Below are 19,057 nucleotides of genomic sequence, written 5' to 3'. Positions count from 1 at the left end.
TATTTCTGATGTTACTCAACTCTGAAATTTGTAACGATACACTCCTCTACCGCACGCCAACACTCCGATCCAAACACCCGTCCACCGTGCGTAAGCCGAGCATGTGCGTGCCCGGCTAACCTCTCCGCGATCACGCGCTACCACGCGCCGCGTTTGAGAAATATTTCCACTCATTTACTTACGACTATTACACAACTCTTTGAAATATGCGCACAACACATTTTGCGTTGTCGCCATCGTTTTATGCTGCTTTTTATACTCGGTAAACCCCGAGTACGCCGCGTAATATTTGTTGCGTGAGACTTTGGGTAAAGTGTCGACACGTGTACTGTCGGCCAATTCAGCAAGTCCGGCGGCGTGCACTGCATCAATTCCTCTTTTTCTTCGTTCTCCATTCTTCAACTGCTTGAAAACGCACAATATTCACAGGCGTTACTAAACATTTTGACGCGTGGTGTTTTTCTGTGACTGTTCCGGTTACAGGTTATGAGAGTTCAGTGTACATGCGGAACCGTACAAGAATATTAATTTCACCCATTTTGCCGTCCACGGACGATAAAATAGGCAAAATCAATATTCTCGTACGGTTCGCATGCGCACTTTTGTCAAGAAACTGACCGTTTCGTGATGCATGTGCTGAGCGTAGAATTGAATGCATAAGCAAAAGTAGTACACTGAGCTCTCATAATCTGTAACCGGAACAGGCAGTGAGGTCGAACGCCACGCATCAAAGTGGTCTGTAAAAAGGGTGCGTTTTCAAACAGATAAGGATAAAGAACAAAAAAAAATGGAAGAATTGATGCAGTGCACGCCGTCGAAGCTTGCTTAATTGACCAACAGTGCACGCGTCGACACTTTGCCAAAAGTCTCACGCAACAAATACGACGCGGTGTACTCGTGTCGTTTACCGAGTATAAGAGCAGCATAAAACGACGGCAACAACGTAGAATGCGCATGTGTTGTGTGTATATTTCAAAAAGTTGAATAATAATCGTAAGTAAAGAAGTGGGAACGTATTGCAAACGCGGCGCGTAACGCGCCGTTGCAACTTTCAGAGTTGAGTAACATCAGAAATAGTGGTTTTATTAGAAATAATGGTTATTAGAAATAGTGGTTTTGTTAAAGTCGGGGGGGGGAGGGGCTTCGCCCCCCTACCCCCCCACCAAGAGGCCTCGCCCCCTAAACCCCACTAGGGAGCTTTGCTCCCTAGACCCCCAGCAAGTGGCTTCGCCCTCTGAATCTCCAACAGGGAGCTTCGCCCCCTGCACTCTTGTCAAGGGAGCTTCGCCCCCCCCCCAGCCCCGCCTTCGCCACGTAACATAGTTGAAAATATTGCAATACTCATCTGCGCTTGTTTTTCCTGGTGTGACTCAAAAAAGCGTACTTTCTTTGCATAAAATACCGTATGCACCATGAAGCTGAGCGTGCTTCGCGCGCGTAACTACGCTCCGTACTGAAAACAGCGTCCTTAGTCAAGAACAGCAAAGCTCGGCTCCGACGTACGTAAAGTACTATTAATTTAAATTCTATAAACAAAAACATTGGGTAAATACACTAAATAGACTCCGCTCCAATGACTTTGACATATGTTGTTAAAGTCACGACTCTAACTTCAGGAAGTTTTAGCCATTGCTCGCCCTTCGTTAAAAAGTTATTAACAAATAAAGTTAACAAATTAAATGTGTACAACATATGTTAAGGTCAAAGTCATCGAAACGGGGTCCTCTATTCGATATATTTATATAAGTATATAGAATAAAAATATATAATTTTTACATTAAAATTTTATATTTAGTTTTTTATATTAACTTCTAAAATGAAATTTAGAAATTTTAATTTTAAATCTTTGTATTTGTATTTCTAGTTATTTAAAAGTAATCATCGTATTTGTCTCATAAAATGCTTTAAAATTTTGTGAGTCTCAAAGCCATTATTTTTAATTCGTATTAATAAATATTGAAATATTGACTAAAAATTCGAAAATTTTGGTCTTAAAAATCTTTAAATCATTTTTGGACAATTTTATTAATTTATATTTTATAAATTTATAATATTTATATGTATATTAAAAAAATGACGCATTAATTGCATAACGTAATAGACATCATTCACATTCAAAAGTTCAATTTATTTTAAGAGTTGAAAGTTTTGATTTATTTAATTTTGATTACGGTAAAAACTCTGTCAACACGTCACATATCATATGTCAAAATACATTAAAATAGCTCTTTTCACAACTTTAATTGCAAATTTTTCAAAATACAACAGAGTAATTTATTAAACAGCATCAAATTCAGTGACTAAAAGATTGTGGAAAACGATTATCTTCGTTTTTATGCATTGTTTTATTGAATAAGTGTTATCAAACAGGATTACTCACCGATTGCAATTGCCTAAAAATAATACTCTTATCTGCGCCGCAGGACACCATCTGTATCTGATTAATCTGATTTAATTGATTGAAAAATCTGACTGCAGTAATGGAAGAACTATGATCGTCAAGCGTCTGCAAGAAATTGTATCCTTGATCAACGCTAAAAACGTGAATCAATCTGTCACGAGACGCACTCGCTAATAACCTAGGAGCATCCAGAGAGTGTCTCGAAAACCTGGAATACTCCAAACATAGTACTTCGGCATCATGCGCCTCTATCAGACATAGTTCTTCCAGCGAAGTAATATCGTGAATTCTAATATTGCCGGATCTATGGAAATTACATGAGATTATTTTATCACTTCTCAATCGCGTATTTAAATTTGTTTTCTCATCTTACCTATCTCCAGAAGCGAGATGCTTGCCATCGGGAGCAACCCTTATCGATCTTACGCCATTACGACCGTCGTAAGACGCATCGCTCTTCTCAGTGGACCCTGCAGCAGCCAGATCCAGATCTTTCAGATAAGTCAATTCTGGATCCACGTATAACACTTTGAGTAATTCCTGTCGAGAAAAAAAAATAAAGTAATTGCGAAAATAATGCAACTTTACACGTCATGTTTCGTTCACTTAGATTGAAGAAGTATACCATACAGCACAGAATATTGCAGAATATTCCAGCAATTTTGTGATAACATTTACATTTCTGCAATATTGCAGAAGTATTGTAATGCTGAAATATTCTGTATTATGTGTTTTATGTAAAGAGCATAGAACATTCTAGCAATATTATGACAATATTGTAACAGTATTGCTGTAATATTTTCTAATATTCTCCGCTATGCGTGGCCTGATAACATAAAAAAGTTTTTGCAACGTTGCAGAGATATAATATTGGAAAGTTGAAACTTAGTTATATTGCATAATGTCTCTAAAATATCTTTGCAAAATTGTAGCATCGTTAAAATGTTCGCTTCGGTCCGCAAGAAATATTTCTGAAATATTACGGAAACATTTCTTGCAGACCAAAGGTAAGGTTGTTGGAATATCTCTTTTATTTAATTTTCAACATATTTGTCTCACATAAAAAGTACGTACAATATAATTAATATATATAATTAACTTACAAAAATACAAATACAAGCAACAAAGTATATCTCTTGTTATTTCTAATAAATAATTTATATATGATAAGAAAATACACACGTATCTTGTGGGCTCAAAAGATAACTTAATATATGTGTATTTTTTTTAACAATTGACATATGGCTTTTATTAAAAATAATAAATCATCAATTTTTTATAATTTGTTCTGTACTTTTATATATTAATTATAACAATTATCCATACCTTTTAAGACAAATGTGTTCATTCATCTCAGATTTGACGTTACAAATGATTTCCATACATACTGTTACGGAACACTTTGCAACAAAACGATATGCACATGCATTTATTAATCAAAAGGTCTCAGAAACTTTTATGTAATTTATTACTTAATATTTATATTACAAAAATACTACACTGCAGAAAGATTTCATGTACAGGGTGTTCATCAATGGTTGTCTCCACATTTTACCATAGACAATTTACCGATTGCATCATGTAACTTATATAGCAGTTTTTACAAGTGCAGTTGGTAAATCATCTTATGTAGTAAAACGTGGAGACAACCCTTAATGAACACCCTGTAGGTTTTAATACCAGGGACCCGGACCGGACCAAAATCGAAACCGATAACCGGATCATAACCGTTATTTTAGTCACACCGAAACCGAAATATTATGCCGGCTAATGGATTGTAACCGTATCGAAAATATTTTTCCGGTTTTTTCGGTCAGATTTTTTAAAATGCTGTTAAAGACCATACTAAAGATCAGGTAAAAAAGAAAAAAAAGTGCGTGCTGTGTTCTCTACGAGATAAAAATAAGAGAAAAAGACAGACATCTATATTCCATCTGTTTTTTAAATATTTTTAACGCTCCATAGATATGCAGTTGATTTTAAAGATTAATTTTTCCTTCAATAGTGAACATAAAATAAACACAAAAGAATAAAATCTTTGTAATGTTAAAACTAAATTTTTGAAGCTAAAATTATATTTCAATTTTTCCGACTCTTTTAGAGGAACGAAGAAGTTTGACAATTTTCATTGAACTTTTAATGCCGTAGATATTCTAGGTTCTCAATAAACAGCGATATTACAGGGTGTCGGAGGGTTACGGAGAATTACTTTTTTATTTCTTTGCTTTTATTATGATAATTTGATTAAGATTAATATGTTATTTTATAGAAACAAATTACCATTAATACCAGTAAAAAAACGACCATTAACGCTGCAAGTTTCTAAGAATGTTGAAGTAAAACAAAAACAAAAAAAAAAAGAGATTTTGAAAGACCTAGAACCTCCAATGATTTTTAAACATTTTTATATTAAACAAGTGTTGTACACAATAAACAGAAATTTTTTGAAATATAATATTTATGTAATATTTTTATACATTATCATTTTTATGAATTATTAAATTTTACAATAGGTAATTGTACATCTGTAACCGTAACCGTAACCGAAAAAATCGAAATCCAAACGGTTACGATCACCGTTATCAGTAACAAGACCGAAACCAAAATCGAAAATTGAATATAATCCCTAACCGTAACCGTAACCAGACCAAAATTTCATTTCACGCAGGGTCCCTGTTTAATACAATTGGAATTCTGTAACTTGAACAAAACCTTCTGTGCTATCAGAGATGATAAAACTTGAGTTACAGCAATATTGATGCAATATTGCTAGAATCTGCTATGCTATCTGGGCAGCTAGTATCAATGTGCGCAGCTATCTACTAACATTGCTATAAATGTTTCGCTTGTACAAGGTATCACATGGCGAGCTATCCTTCTCTAGATTCCAAACTCTTATCGTGTCATCGCTGGAGCAAGTGATAAAACTTCCAGATGGCATTGCACCGATAGAATCTGGATCAATCGGATACATCTCGACGCCCCAGATGCAGGCCGAATGATATAGAAACGAGTGCGATTTGCCAACTCGTTTAATATCCCTCACGTCCCAAACGTAGATGCTGTGGTCATTATATATACAGGTCAGCTTGTTATTTCGCTCGTCAAATGCCAGCGCAATCGCGTCCGGATACCTTGCGTTAGACGGATGTTGAGACATATGGCTGAAAAATTGGATAGAAGGATATTCTTAAGTGTTGCAACGGAGAATTAAATATGTTATTGCTATGAAATATAAACCTGATGGATAATCCTTGTGCAACGTCTACTCCCAAATAATGTGTCCTTGGTAGTGTAGTAATAAATTGAAGTGTGCTAGGACTAAAACATCTTACAATACCTTCAGCGCATCCAATAAAAATATATTTATCCCCAATCGCCATACAATTGGCACTATTCGTCTGAAAAGACAGTAAAGTTTCTTTTATTGTCGAAAACAAAATTGAATAAAACTTCTATTTTAAAGGGCTCATGATCAACAATTTTAATTTTTACATAAAGATTTTATGCAGCACAAAATACAATATAACATTTTAGCAATGCTGAAGCAATACTGCAACATTTTAGCAATATTACTGAAATGTTCTGTGGTGTATAAATTATATAAAATTTTCTATACGTTACCATCGCATAAAGCACAGAATATTCCAGCATTGTTCCAGCAACTTTGCAAAACAATATTGCTGAAATGTTATATTGTACTCTATATTGTATTTACAAAATATGGTAAATTTTGACAATAATGGACCCAGACCAAATTACCTTGATTTTGACATGACTATGTTGTGATCACATTAAGTGATCTTCAGAAAGTTTTAACTGTTGCTGATATGCAAATAAAATGAGATTTTTAAAATAAAATATTATTCGAATAATATTGCCACTATCATATTGTAGATTTTACTGCACAGAACGTTATGCGCAATATTGTACACCATAACATTGCAAAAATATCATTACATTATTACAGATAAATTATCGTAATATTATTGAAATATTACAATATCGCAGAAATATTGTATCAATGCAGAAACATTACCAAAATATTGCAGAAACATTGTCACAAATTACAATAATATTACTAAAATATCGCAAAAACATTTATGCAATGAATATGTAGCAGACATTTAATATTGTAGCGATACTTATGCAATATTACTGATATATTGCTATGTAATAGCATAACAGTAATTTTCTAATATTTCAATTACTGTAATATTATATGTTATATAGGGGACAACATATGTAAAGTTCAAAATCGTTAAAAAGGTATCTTACCTAAGACACGGATTTTCTAAACAGGAGTTTTATTCAAATTCAAAATAAATTGAGTTTAATTTATTCGTGTTTCTATTTCACGTTACAAACTCAACCGCATGTAAAATCCTAAGTTCAATCGCTTGAAGTAACTTACTCGAAGCTCGACCCATTTGTCTAAAAGCCTCCTGTTGTTAAATTCGCACAAAAGGCCTGTTTTGGTTATCGCATATGTTGAATCCGCCATTTCTCCTCTACCGCAAGCTACATCGACGAAATCGTTATTCCTCTGCTCTCCCAATATAGCGGATCTACCCATCAAAGGCACGGGTTCTTTATACTGTGTAACAAATATTGCATAAAACTCATTATTATCCTTCTATTACATCGAGAAAAAAAATATAACTTTCGTTTTGCAGTGAGAGATGTAAGATAAGACAATTTACCTTGGCGCTACGTGAATATTCCAAGTACCAAAACTTGACATGCCTGTTGCCTACGGTAACAAAATAATTGCCATTTTCCGCAAAGCAGACAGCCTTCACCTTGCTCGAAACTTTATTGGATGCTACTTTAACGTTGTTTCGCCAGTCCCAAACATTAACAATCATGTCGTGTTGTGAACCGACCGATACAACGTATTTGTTGCTGGGTGAGAACGCCTGAAATAAAAAATTGATTTCAATATCTTATTCATCTGCGAGATTAATTTTAAGGCTTCTCGTTTCTCGTACAATTATTTAAAATTGTTTTTTTTTATGATGATATTGTGTGTACAACTTAGTTCGGTCCGTTTTCAAAAGATGGTTCTAGGTGCTATAAATAGTTGAAGGCGACAGCTGATTTTTGCTGTATCGTGAAGTGTCAACATCTGACCAAATATTGTTTACAAACTTTTGAGTTTTGCACAACAAGTTTAATTTTTACTGCGTTGAAAATGTCGAGTTTCGTTCCAAATAAGCATTTGCGGGAAGTTTTGATTTTCTGTTTCAATTGGAAGAAAAGGGCAGCTAAAGCGCATCGAATGCTTGTGGAAGTGTATGAATCTACACCATCGGATAAATCTTGCAGAGAATGATTTCGGCAATTTAAAAATGATGATTTTAGTGAAGACATGTTGAAGACAAAAGTTCGGGTCAACCGAAAAAGTTTGAAGATGAAGAATTAGGAACATTAGTCGATCAAGATTCGTGTCAAACGCAAGAAGAGCTCGCAAAAACATTGAAAGTTACTCAAGTATTTCGAAACGACTTAAAGTCGCGGGATACATCCAAAAGCAAGGAAATTGGGTCCCATATCAATTGAAATCGAGAGATATCGGACAATGATTTTGCATGTCCGAAATGTTGCTTGAACGGTACAAAAAGAAGTCTTTTCTGCATCGAATTATTCTGCATCGGGAACGAAAAATGGATTCACTACAATCCAAAACGCAAAAAATCGTATGTAAAGCCCAGCCAACTGGGAACATCAACGCCAAAGCCGAATATTCATAGTACCAAGGTAAATGCTCTGTATTTGGTAGGATCAGAAAGGTGTGATCCACTATGAGCTGCTAAAACCTGGTCAAACCATCACAAAACTTCTACAGACAACAATTGATCTATTTAAAGTGAGTTATAGCCAAAAAACGTCTAGAATATGCGACTAGACACGAGTCCATAATCTTTCACCATGACAACGCTCGACCTCATGTTGCTGTGCCAGTTGAAAACTATTTGGAAAATAGTGGATGGAAAGTTCTGGCTCACCTGCCTTATAGCCCAGACCTTGCCCCTTCCGACTACCATTTATTTCGATCGATGCAGAACGCTTTGACTGGAATACATTTCACTTCAGAATAGGGTATCAAAAATTGGCTCGATTCATTCTTGGCTTCAAATCATGAACGCTTCTTCCGCGACGGAATCCGTAAATTGCCAGAAAGATGAGAAAAAGTAGTGGCTAACAATAGACAATGCTTTAAATAAGATATTAATTCATTTTATCGTTCAAATAAATGCGTTTTTCATATAAAAAAACAAACCGAATTAAGTTGTACACCCAATATATTGTAAAAAAATAACTAAATTATAGTAAGTAACGCAAAAGTAAGCACGCAAAAAATTTCAACATAACTATATGTTTTTTGGTCTGAACAAGCTTCACTTCTCGTGCCTTTTACGACCATTTTTTGACTGTCAAGGTAGAAAAGTATAGTTGAAGCCCATTTTTAAAACCCAGTTAGAAACAGTAATAAAATCGACGTCGATTCAACGTCGAAATCATCGAATCGACGTTGATTCTATTATCATTTCTGGCTGAGAAGTATTTTAAAGCAATCTTATTATTTTATTTTATCCAAATTCTCTTTATTTATAAATGGAACGTCAGAAACTTTTGTGTGATTTCTCGTTTATGATATCACGATTTCAATATGACCGCGGCGATTACTCAGAAGGCTTAATAAGCATTCATTTTTTGTTATAACATATCATTTTTTCACAATAGCGAGGATAAAATTTGAAATAAAAACAATTAAAGCATAATATATTTTGGCACCAAGAACATCAAATAAATAAAGATTTTTTACACGCGTATTTGTTTTCTGTTCAAATTTTGGGAAAACCTATTTTATTAATTTAAAAAAATTTAAAAACAAATTTAAAAAATAAATTTAATTTAATACTAGTTTCGACATAATTTGTAATTATTCATTGGTATATTACTTTTTATCATCTCCAGAACTTTGTCTAATGCTCAAATATGCATAATTCGCAATAAAATTAGAGAAGTATAACATTTTTTTAAATGTTAATGTTTACTCAAAATTTTAATTAAACAAATTCGCATGGAAAAAATCTTCATTTGTTTTTGATACAAAAATGTATCAAATGTTTCTACTTCAAATTTTATTCACATTATTCCAAAAATCTATATGTTATAACAAAGAGTAAATCATTTTTATTAATACTAGAACAAAACAGCGCGTGCTACGCGCAAAAGTCATAAAAATTGTCACACATCGCAAGATAGCACTTTTTTACGTAATTCTAATATTGAATTATTAATATTATTAAGCTAATATTATTAGAAAAGTTCAATTTGCCACTTAATGTGACATAGTGACAACGCAGTCAAAATGCAACTCTCATTGGCTGACCATCATTATGATGCGCAACAGCATATCCTTGAAGAGTTGAACGGATACCAATAATTGATTGAAACTGGTTATGTATGATTCTGTACATACACGCCTTTTGTTCTTAACAATAGTTGTCGGTGTCGTTGCACACACGTTACATGATATAAAAGTTGCGTAACGACATCGACAATTATCGTTACGAGCAAAAAGCATGTACAGAATACATACCCTGGACTGGAACGTCATCATATTTCGTCGGTATGACAGGTTTTCTAACTTGAATAATAGTTAACTTTAAGGCAATGCTGAAGTGACGGTGGAACTCACTCGACACCAGTACTGCAGATTTTTTTCCGACAAAAAGTCAAGCGACTCGTGGTTGCGAGCGGGTCGAAGAGTAAGAGGAATAGGCTAGCGCTCTTTGTCAATCGCACTTATCTGTCCTTGTTCTTCGACTTTAGCGCCAACTAATGCAAGATCTCTCAATTACCATGTTACAAAATTACTGCTCTGTTACTATTCAAACTGCTTCCGCACGCCAATTTATACATGATATTCCCAAAGTAAAAATTCTGTAGTATACTAAAACTTATAAAAAACGTACTTTCCGTGCGTGGACTAGCTTCTTGGTATAGTGCAGCGGAAAGGATTCGCGCGAAAAGAAGAAAAGAGGCATCGTAAATAACGATGCGGGTTTTGATATCGTTATAATTGAAATATCGATTTATTAAAGATATATCTACACGGTGTTATAGAGACGGACAGAAATAGTACGCGCAGATAACAAAAGAAGAACAGACAGTAATTATACGCGCGGAGATGTCAAATATCGAAACAAACGGACGAACAATATGTGACACAGATATTTACAGCAGTGTGGGTACAGCCATGGTCATCGATTCTGTTTCTGAGGAAATCTCACAAATTGAGAAGTCACTATTTTTCTACATATCCATAGTTCATGATTAACGTAACAACCAATAAACTTTAGTTGTTACGTTAATCATAAATTACGGGTATGTAGAAAGATCGCGACTTTTCAGTTTTGTAAAATTTTCTCATAGACAGAAAATCGATAACTGTGGATATACAGAGGCGTACGCGGGAATGTGCGTTATCGCGCGATGTCGCAATGCGTTGTAGCCCTTTCCCGTATTTTTTCTAACACAACCCATCCCGTCTCAATCGGTCCACTAATGACGAGGTGGGTGTGGAAGAGGGTGGGCTATAATTTCAAATCTAATATCGCAACGTGGTCAATTGGTTATCCTTGACTAAATTACAACTAAAATAGGGTTGGGTTGGGTTAGAAAAAATACGAGGAGGGGGTACAGGGGCGGAGCCCCTCCCCCGCCCACGCGTTCTCTGTACCACATGGGTTTCTCAATTTATCAACAAAATAAACAAACAAAACAGCGCATATTTTCCTATTTATAGACTTTCCACTCTTGTAGTAAATGGCTACACAAAGCAAAGTCCACCCCATCCATCCTCTGCCTCGAGAGTAAAACAAGTGTATATATAGTTATAATTAAGCGCTCATTCTGTAAGAGAATTTTTCAATCCGTGTCTTCAATAAAAAGATTTGTCGATTTGCATATGCAGACGACTTATCACCGTCCTAACAATTAACATCTCACTTTGCGCGAGACAAAACAACGTTTATTTTTATTAGATTTTTTCGTTACGTGCAAAAACATGTCAAATAAATCTAATATCATCAAAATTGGAGGTGAGAAACTGTAATTCAATGGGAAAAAAAACTGTAGTCATCATTTTTCATTTTTTTTGTAGAAAAAAATGTTTTGTCTAATTAATAAACATCCTACAAACTGTTCGCAAAGTTTATTTAAATTAAAAATTGATTTTTTAGTTTTTACATGCAACCAAATTGTCATGTAAATATATTTGTTAATAACAAAGTAGTTAATAACAAAATTTGTTAATAACAAAATAATAGTGAATTGAATCGACTTATCGACGTCGTACTTTATAAGCAATATAATTATATATTCAAACTTATATGTAAAATATTAATTATTGTAAGGACTGTAAAAGATTTAGCGATTATTTCATGATACATAAATAGAAGTACAGTAAAGAATAAAGTACAGCAAAATACAAAGTTAGTATCTCTCTTGTATTCATGTTCAGTTTGACTCATCTATTTGGATTTTTAACGCACGGAATATGCCGTAGTACAGATGCTCTGTGATAGGAAGGCAGCTGAAGAGGTTAATACGTACAAATACATGCAGCAAAGTGCATGTATCTGCACGTATTAATCTCTTCAACACTGAATTACTATTATTTCGTACATGTATTTATCATTTTTATTCTATGTATTATGATAAAGAAAGTCACAATTAGGTCATAAAAAATAAAATGAAAAAAACTTTAATTGATTCTTATGAAATTTGCGAGGAAGATTGCTTAAGATAAAAGAAAAAAAAATGATTATGGGATTAAATGATTATGATTGAAAATGATTATGAATGGCTACAGTTCCAGAGTAATAGTGTCTGAATTTGAGCATCTACCGAGTAATTATTGCAGCTACTGTTACTATACTTCAATTGCAGCTTGTGGATTAGCTTTGATTAATTTAAGAAACTTATATATTAAGCTGTTTTCCATTTCATATTTCTTTATCTAATTTGTGACACATTTTATAAGTTATTATATAACTTTACATTTTATTTATAATTATTTGTAAATTTATCAACGCGCCATATATGAGCGGTAATATATCTAACCCCTCGGGATATAGGTATAGCCAAAATGTAAGAGCAATGCCAAAATGCATGATATTTGAAATATTAAAATATAAGCATTTTTTGCTAATTTTTTATAGCCGTAGAAATTTTTATATTAGTAGTATGAATTTTATTGACTTATAGCGAATTTGGTTGGATGCATTAGTACGCATTGGTGCACATTAAAACCGTCGAACACAAATCGACATAAGAATATGTATTTAATATAAATATATAAATAGATTAAATTGTGAAATCCTCAATTAATATTTTATTATGTTATTTGGAAAAATATATATTTTGTCATTCAAGGTATTTATATTTTATTTTTAAATGAGGTTAGATCAGAGTGTACAGCGACTTTAATGTGCACCAGTGCACATTAGTGCAGTTTAATTTGCTAGTTTATTTTTCTTAAATATAGAAAGAGGAAGGGAATGAAATACCATTTTGCTTTTCTTTTAAATAACTCAGTAAATATTAACGTGACACAGTTCTTATTAATACAAATTTGTTAGAGTTCTATCAATAGAGTTCTATCAATCATTCTGGATAGAAGTTCATCAAATATATAGAACGAGCGTAATTTATAATTTGCTGAAGAAAGAAAAAAGAATGCGTTTGTGAGAGGATTGTGGAATAGCAGAGTTGAGAAATATTAACGACTAAAAGACACTTTAAATTACAAAAGATCACAAATTAATGATTCTTCGTAGATCTTATACACTACGTATTACAATATATGGTTTTAAAAACATTTTACAAATGTACATTTCTTTAAAAACAGTAATTTTTAAAAATTAAAAAAAAAATTATTTTTTTGCTGGTAGTAAGGATTATACAACATTTACTATGAGATTGTAAAATCGCAAAAGCTATTTTATACTCTTAAATGGCTCACGACCATCTCACGACCTCATCTCATGATCTCAATATATGATATAAAATATATAATTTATACACTTATTATAACACACTTTAAATTCTATTACATTACTTGAATATCACATCCAAGAACTTCAGCTAGACTAAAATTTAAAAAAATTAATATCTAACATATTTTTCCAAATTACGTAGAGAATGTACACTTGTAAAAATTGCTAATACCTGTAAAATTAAAATTCAACTGTTATAAAAACACAATGAACAATAATGACCGGTAATCATCCAACAATGTCTAAATAAAACTGTAACAAAGTAATTTAATGGTTGCTCTTAATATTTAACGGGAACGCGAGATATCTCATTTCTTATTAATTTCAAATGTATCTTACACATATTTCTGCCCTCTAGTAAATAATACTTGATAAATTAAATTTTTTACAGCGGCATATAGAAGTTATTCAATTTTTAATTTTTATTTTTCGATAACTAAATCTAAAAAAAAAAAACTATATTTTGAAATTGATTTGTTTTCGTATAATTACATATTCGATCAAAGACATTCTCATAATAAAATACGTGAAGAGTGATCGGCAAGAGGCGCTCCATCGTGGACATATTTATGTAAATAAAAAGTTATTGTAAATAGTACTTACCACGCAGTTGATACCATATTTGTGTCCTGAAAATTCCGCGATTTGGACAGAGTTGTGAGGATCGGAAATATCCCAGACACGGACGTTCGGCATATGACCGCATTCACCGGTGGCCAAAAGTTTACCATCCCCGGCAAGTGCGAGGGAAGTCACAGTCTTCCGACAGGCATTCAATACATGTGCTTGATTATTTCGTCGTGGATTAAACAGCACGACAGTGCAACTGCAACAGAAAAAAAAACTAATTTGTGAAACGCTATCAGGCTAATTTTAACTCAAGCATAATATATACCCCTCCCCATTTTCGTTACAACTTGACAAATAGAACAATTGTATAACTCAAAAGTACTCTTCAAAAAATATATATCAGATGAGTCTATTAAAAAAATCTAGTTATATCTATTCAACACGTAATATTTTAGTAATTACACAATTGTTATAATATTGCATAATAATATATTAATAATTTTACAAAAATATTACTATTGGAAGTCTGCGACATATTCAGAGCATAAATATTTCTACGATATCGTAATAATATTCTAGTAAAATTAACTTTTCGCTCTTAAAACACAATTCTAAGTTGAGGTCAAAAGGTCCTAGGTTTAATGAATCCCTGGCTAAGGTATTATTTTTTCCAACAAATTCTTTAGTTTTTTTTAAAAGGAAAAAGATCCTCACATGTAGATGCTTGTTAATAACAGTTATTAAATTTATTTTCAATTTAACATCGTGATATTATTTTTTGTTCAATTTATAACTGTTTTAAGCCAAAAAGTTATTCGGCGCAGTTTCGTGAACTTGAAAATGTATATAAAATCAAACAATAAATATTAGCGCCAAGATTTAGCTTTGACCTATAAGACTTTTCATTTAAAAAATTTGTGTTTTCACATATAGGTCGATGTTTTCTATTTAATATAATCAATAAAAGTAATTTATTTGAACAATGCAATTATAAATAAAGATTTAATTTATTAGAAAAGTATTTATTTAAATATGTGCAAAGGGAAAGCTCAATCGGATGAATAGTTTTTGAGTTACCTTGCACGCCAATTTTAAAAATTTAGTTTCGAGAAAAACGTGTTTAGTTTTGGGTATAGATAACCAATAATTTTCGAGTACTTATAGCTAATCTGCTATGTCAGGAATATAAAGTAAACCTTTTGTTTTTTTCATAAATTTCTTGTAATGTTATATTCTCGGCGAGCCAATCAAACCTCTTTAGTACTGCTTAAGCTGCGACATTCCTGCTTCCGTAACCGTTGTGTGACGTATTGATCAACAAATATTTTGAATTGTTAACCAATAACAATACTCATAATGTGCATTTTTTGTAAAATAGAGTTGTAATCTTCATTAAAAACGCCAGTACAACAAATGCAATGATTTTGATTGTTTTAAAATCGCAATTAAGGTGTTTAGGGATCAAACGCCATACTATCGAATTGAAATTTTCGTTTGCATTCTGCAGAAATATTCCAACTGTGTTTGAAGTTTGAGGTCAACTGATAGCAATAAGTTTGAAATTCGATAAAAATATCAAATAAAAATGTGAGACTACTTATATTGGTCACAGCGAAACTTACAATTAATGCCGAATAATAATTTTTACAATCTTCGGCTTGTGCGAACTGCGCACCGCATTTTCATCGGACATAAAACACAATTATTGCACGATGCCGGAATATGCAATATTATTAAACTGATGAGCAATTTAATAGTTTTGATCCTCAGAAACATTTATAGAATCTCCCTCATTTTCCTCGAAAGAAAATTTTAAAATATTAAGAAAATACTAGAAAATTATCGAGCACTAAGAACTGCTTTCGACCGGTATTGCCATATTAGTTATTTTAATTGGTTGCACATTTCCCGATCTTATTTGTTTGTATTATAATATTAAACAACACAAAAATTCAATTTTTTTATTCGTTACACGAAATGTCCTTCTTAAGAGCAATTTGTAAAACTTTGTAAAAAAAACTAAAATATTATATTGCTGTTTAATTAATCAAACTCCGACAGTCCTGCGACATCTACTAGTTGTAAGTGATTCTTATAGACTTTTACGTGCTGAATACAAATCCATTGTCGGAATTTGGTTATCACGTTACAATTTTGAAAAAATGATGTCAAAGAAATAAAAAACCGACGATGTTGAGAGTTTTCGTGTAGCAAAATATTTTTCTAATTTTTATTTACGCCACATGTACGAAAATGTGAACTGTTAGCTTTAAAATTTGTTTTATTTCGCTACAATCTCTTGTTTCCTAGATATAATTGGAAGAAGTACTAGTTGTGCGCGCGTATCATCAATATGATTGTTCGATACGATGCGCGATGTGTCCCTCCAATGCGTACGAATAGATATTTCGGATATATTTTTGAATACTAAATATAAAGACATTAATAGAATTTGGCTATTACATCACAAAAACAATGGTATCAAATAAGAACATAATTGTATTTTTTTGTTTCTTTATATTAAGCCTCAAGTACAGAAATGACACTTTTTCCTTTTCTTCTGGTTTTCCATAAGCTATTTCTACATTTTCTCTTCCTCTTCCTGTTATTTTTTCTTTGTTTTCAGTTTCTATTTTTTGTTTCTTTAAATAAGCTTTGTATCTATTGTGTGCTAGATGTTCCATTCTAATAACCCCTTTTGTGACGAAAATTTGGGCTTGTTATTATATTTTTTCCATCCTTAATTATCATTCTGACATTAAGTGTCTTTATTGAGGCTCTTCCTTTTGCCAATTGGTTACCAGAATTACTATTTACATTAACACTAGCATATACGAGACTCAAACTAGTTGATTTCATTACTAACGGAAATTTCGATTCTTCCATCAAGTTTTTTATACCAAAAACTTTTTTACAGTAGTGATCTATTCGTTTAAGTTCAGCAAGAGCTAACATATCTTCAAGTTGAAGAATAAGACGTTCATCTAAGAGATGAAACTCAGAAATCCTTAGTGGAAGGACTCGATGGACTTTTGCAATACAAAAATTAGTTGCATGTTTTTTCAACTGATGAGGTTAAAGAAACTAAAAATGTTTAGCTGTTTCAAATTTTAAAACACATTTTGACAATAGATGTTTAGCAGCTAGTTTGTAATGTTGTTGAATATTATAATGCTGCTGTAATTCATCTCTTTCACTTAATTTTTTCGGCTTATCAATTTAATTTTATCAATTTTATCAGAACATTTAACATCCTTTAGAGAAAGCTTGTTTTTGATATCAAACAGATTTTTTAGTTTGTTAAAATTTATAACTGTATCAAACTAACACATTTCATTTAAAATTACTATAAGTAAATTTTTAACTTCTTTACAAAAGTATTAAATTAAGAGTTCTATCTTTTGAAAATGTTTGCAAAAGTTTTGAAACAGCTCAGCATTTTCGGATATAAATAAAACTGTTCTACTAGAAGGATTTTTCAATGTATTTAAGATTTTTTAAGATTTTATCGTTTTCGTTTAAATTTATTAAGAATTTTCTTATTATTGTTTCAAAATAATGCTATAAAACTGGATACTGTTCGGCTGAATACTCTTTCTGCGATTTGTCTCAAAAAATGAAAAAATCACGGAAAAAAGAAATCTAATAAATAATGGAGTTGACGTACATATTTTTAACATATGTTGCTGATTGCATATATTTTTAACTTATGTACAAATATATGATTTTTAGCTAAGAAACTCGTACCTGTAGATAAATTATTTATGACGCATTTTCAGCCTATAAATAGTAAAAAAAGAGGAAAAAGTGATCAAATTTGAAAAAAGTGAATACTTAAAAAAAGTGGAAAAAGTGACTTGCTAGCAACTTATAATGAAAATATAACGAAATAATGCCAATACAAGCTAACACTGGATGCTCATGTAAATATAATAATTTTATTATTACAATCTCTAATTCATGCAAACTGCATAGTGAATATTTTGTCAGGTTTTAAAACACAATCTATTACATGAAGCTGGAAATTGCGATGTAACATTAAATTGTCGAGCAATTTAATAATTTCTCTACCACCCTTTTCTCAATCACCTTGTTGAAATCTTGAACAATTATTAATTAATAATATTATTATTATTAATTATTAAAACATGTAGTGAACAAAAGCGAGCGTGTTAGTAAATTACATATGTCGAAGCATGATAGGCCGTTCGATGAGCAAAAAATTACTAGTTTAAAATAATAAATAAATATATTTAATCAATATTTATAATAAATTTTATTAAAAACATTTATTTATCACTATTAATAATGGTTTCTTGCTTATCAGCCTAACATGCTTCGACATTTGTAATAACTAATTATTATTATTATAATTAATATTTTTTCTATGTTTTCCATGTTGTTTTCTATATACTTTTAGATGCATCTTCTAACAAGGAAAGGGACGGAAGTGTCCGCCTCAGATTAAAACAAGCTTTTAATATGCAGTACAGATAAAAATAAGAAAAACGTATTTTTTTATACATACCCAATTTCAATTTTAGAGAGTAAAACATCCCTTTACAGAAAATTGGTTTTTTTCTTTCAAAACATATATCGTCGAAATTATAAGAGATAGAGAAAAATGTTTTAAATAAAAGTTGAATGACTCGAAAAGTACTTTATAACAGCAAAACAAAAAAAATTAAAAAAAAATTTTTTTACGCTTTCCCTACCACTTACCTATTTTTTCAAAATTTTTATTTCTCTTTATAAGCAGAATAAAGCTTATTTTATTAAGAATTTAATGGTATATGATGAAATTACGATGCGACATTCCCATTTTCCAAAAATAATTAAAAACCTCTCTATACACATGGTACGCGCATCCGTCCGCACGTTCGTGCGCTACGTAAGTGACTTCCTCCAATTTCGACATGCCTTTAATATGTTGTACAGATAAAAATAAGGGACATGTATTTTTTTAGACGTGCCTTAATGAACTTTTAAGAGTGAAACACTCTTTGAAGAAAAT

General features: G+C 31.9%; 1 protein-coding gene across 9 annotated transcripts in view; it reads right to left on the bottom strand.

Annotated features, from left to right (window-relative positions):
- The window catches only part of LOC105206048 (mitogen-activated protein kinase-binding protein 1), a 165,478-nt gene that overhangs the window by 61,829 nt on the left and 84,592 nt on the right, over positions 1-19,057 (bottom strand). For all 9 annotated transcript variants that reach the window (XM_026138091.2, XM_026138089.2, XM_026138088.2 and 6 more), the window contains 7 exons: positions 14,077-14,299; positions 7,105-7,320; positions 6,816-6,998; positions 5,642-5,802; positions 5,229-5,565; positions 2,775-2,941; positions 2,381-2,705 (listed from right to left, as the gene is read on the bottom strand). In XM_026138091.2, coding sequence (XP_025993876.1) covers positions 2,381-2,705; positions 2,775-2,941; positions 5,229-5,565; positions 5,642-5,802; positions 6,816-6,998; positions 7,105-7,320; positions 14,077-14,299 — 1,612 coding nt within the window. The remainder of the gene's footprint in view (positions 1-2,380; positions 2,706-2,774; positions 2,942-5,228; positions 5,566-5,641; positions 5,803-6,815; positions 6,999-7,104; positions 7,321-14,076; positions 14,300-19,057) is intronic.

This window comes from Solenopsis invicta, chromosome 14, assembly GCF_016802725.1.
Source record: "Solenopsis invicta isolate M01_SB chromosome 14, UNIL_Sinv_3.0, whole genome shotgun sequence".
In the NCBI taxonomy this organism is placed as follows: Eukaryota; Metazoa; Arthropoda; class Insecta; order Hymenoptera; family Formicidae; genus Solenopsis; species Solenopsis invicta.
This window is presented reverse-complemented; position numbering and strand designations above follow the sequence as displayed.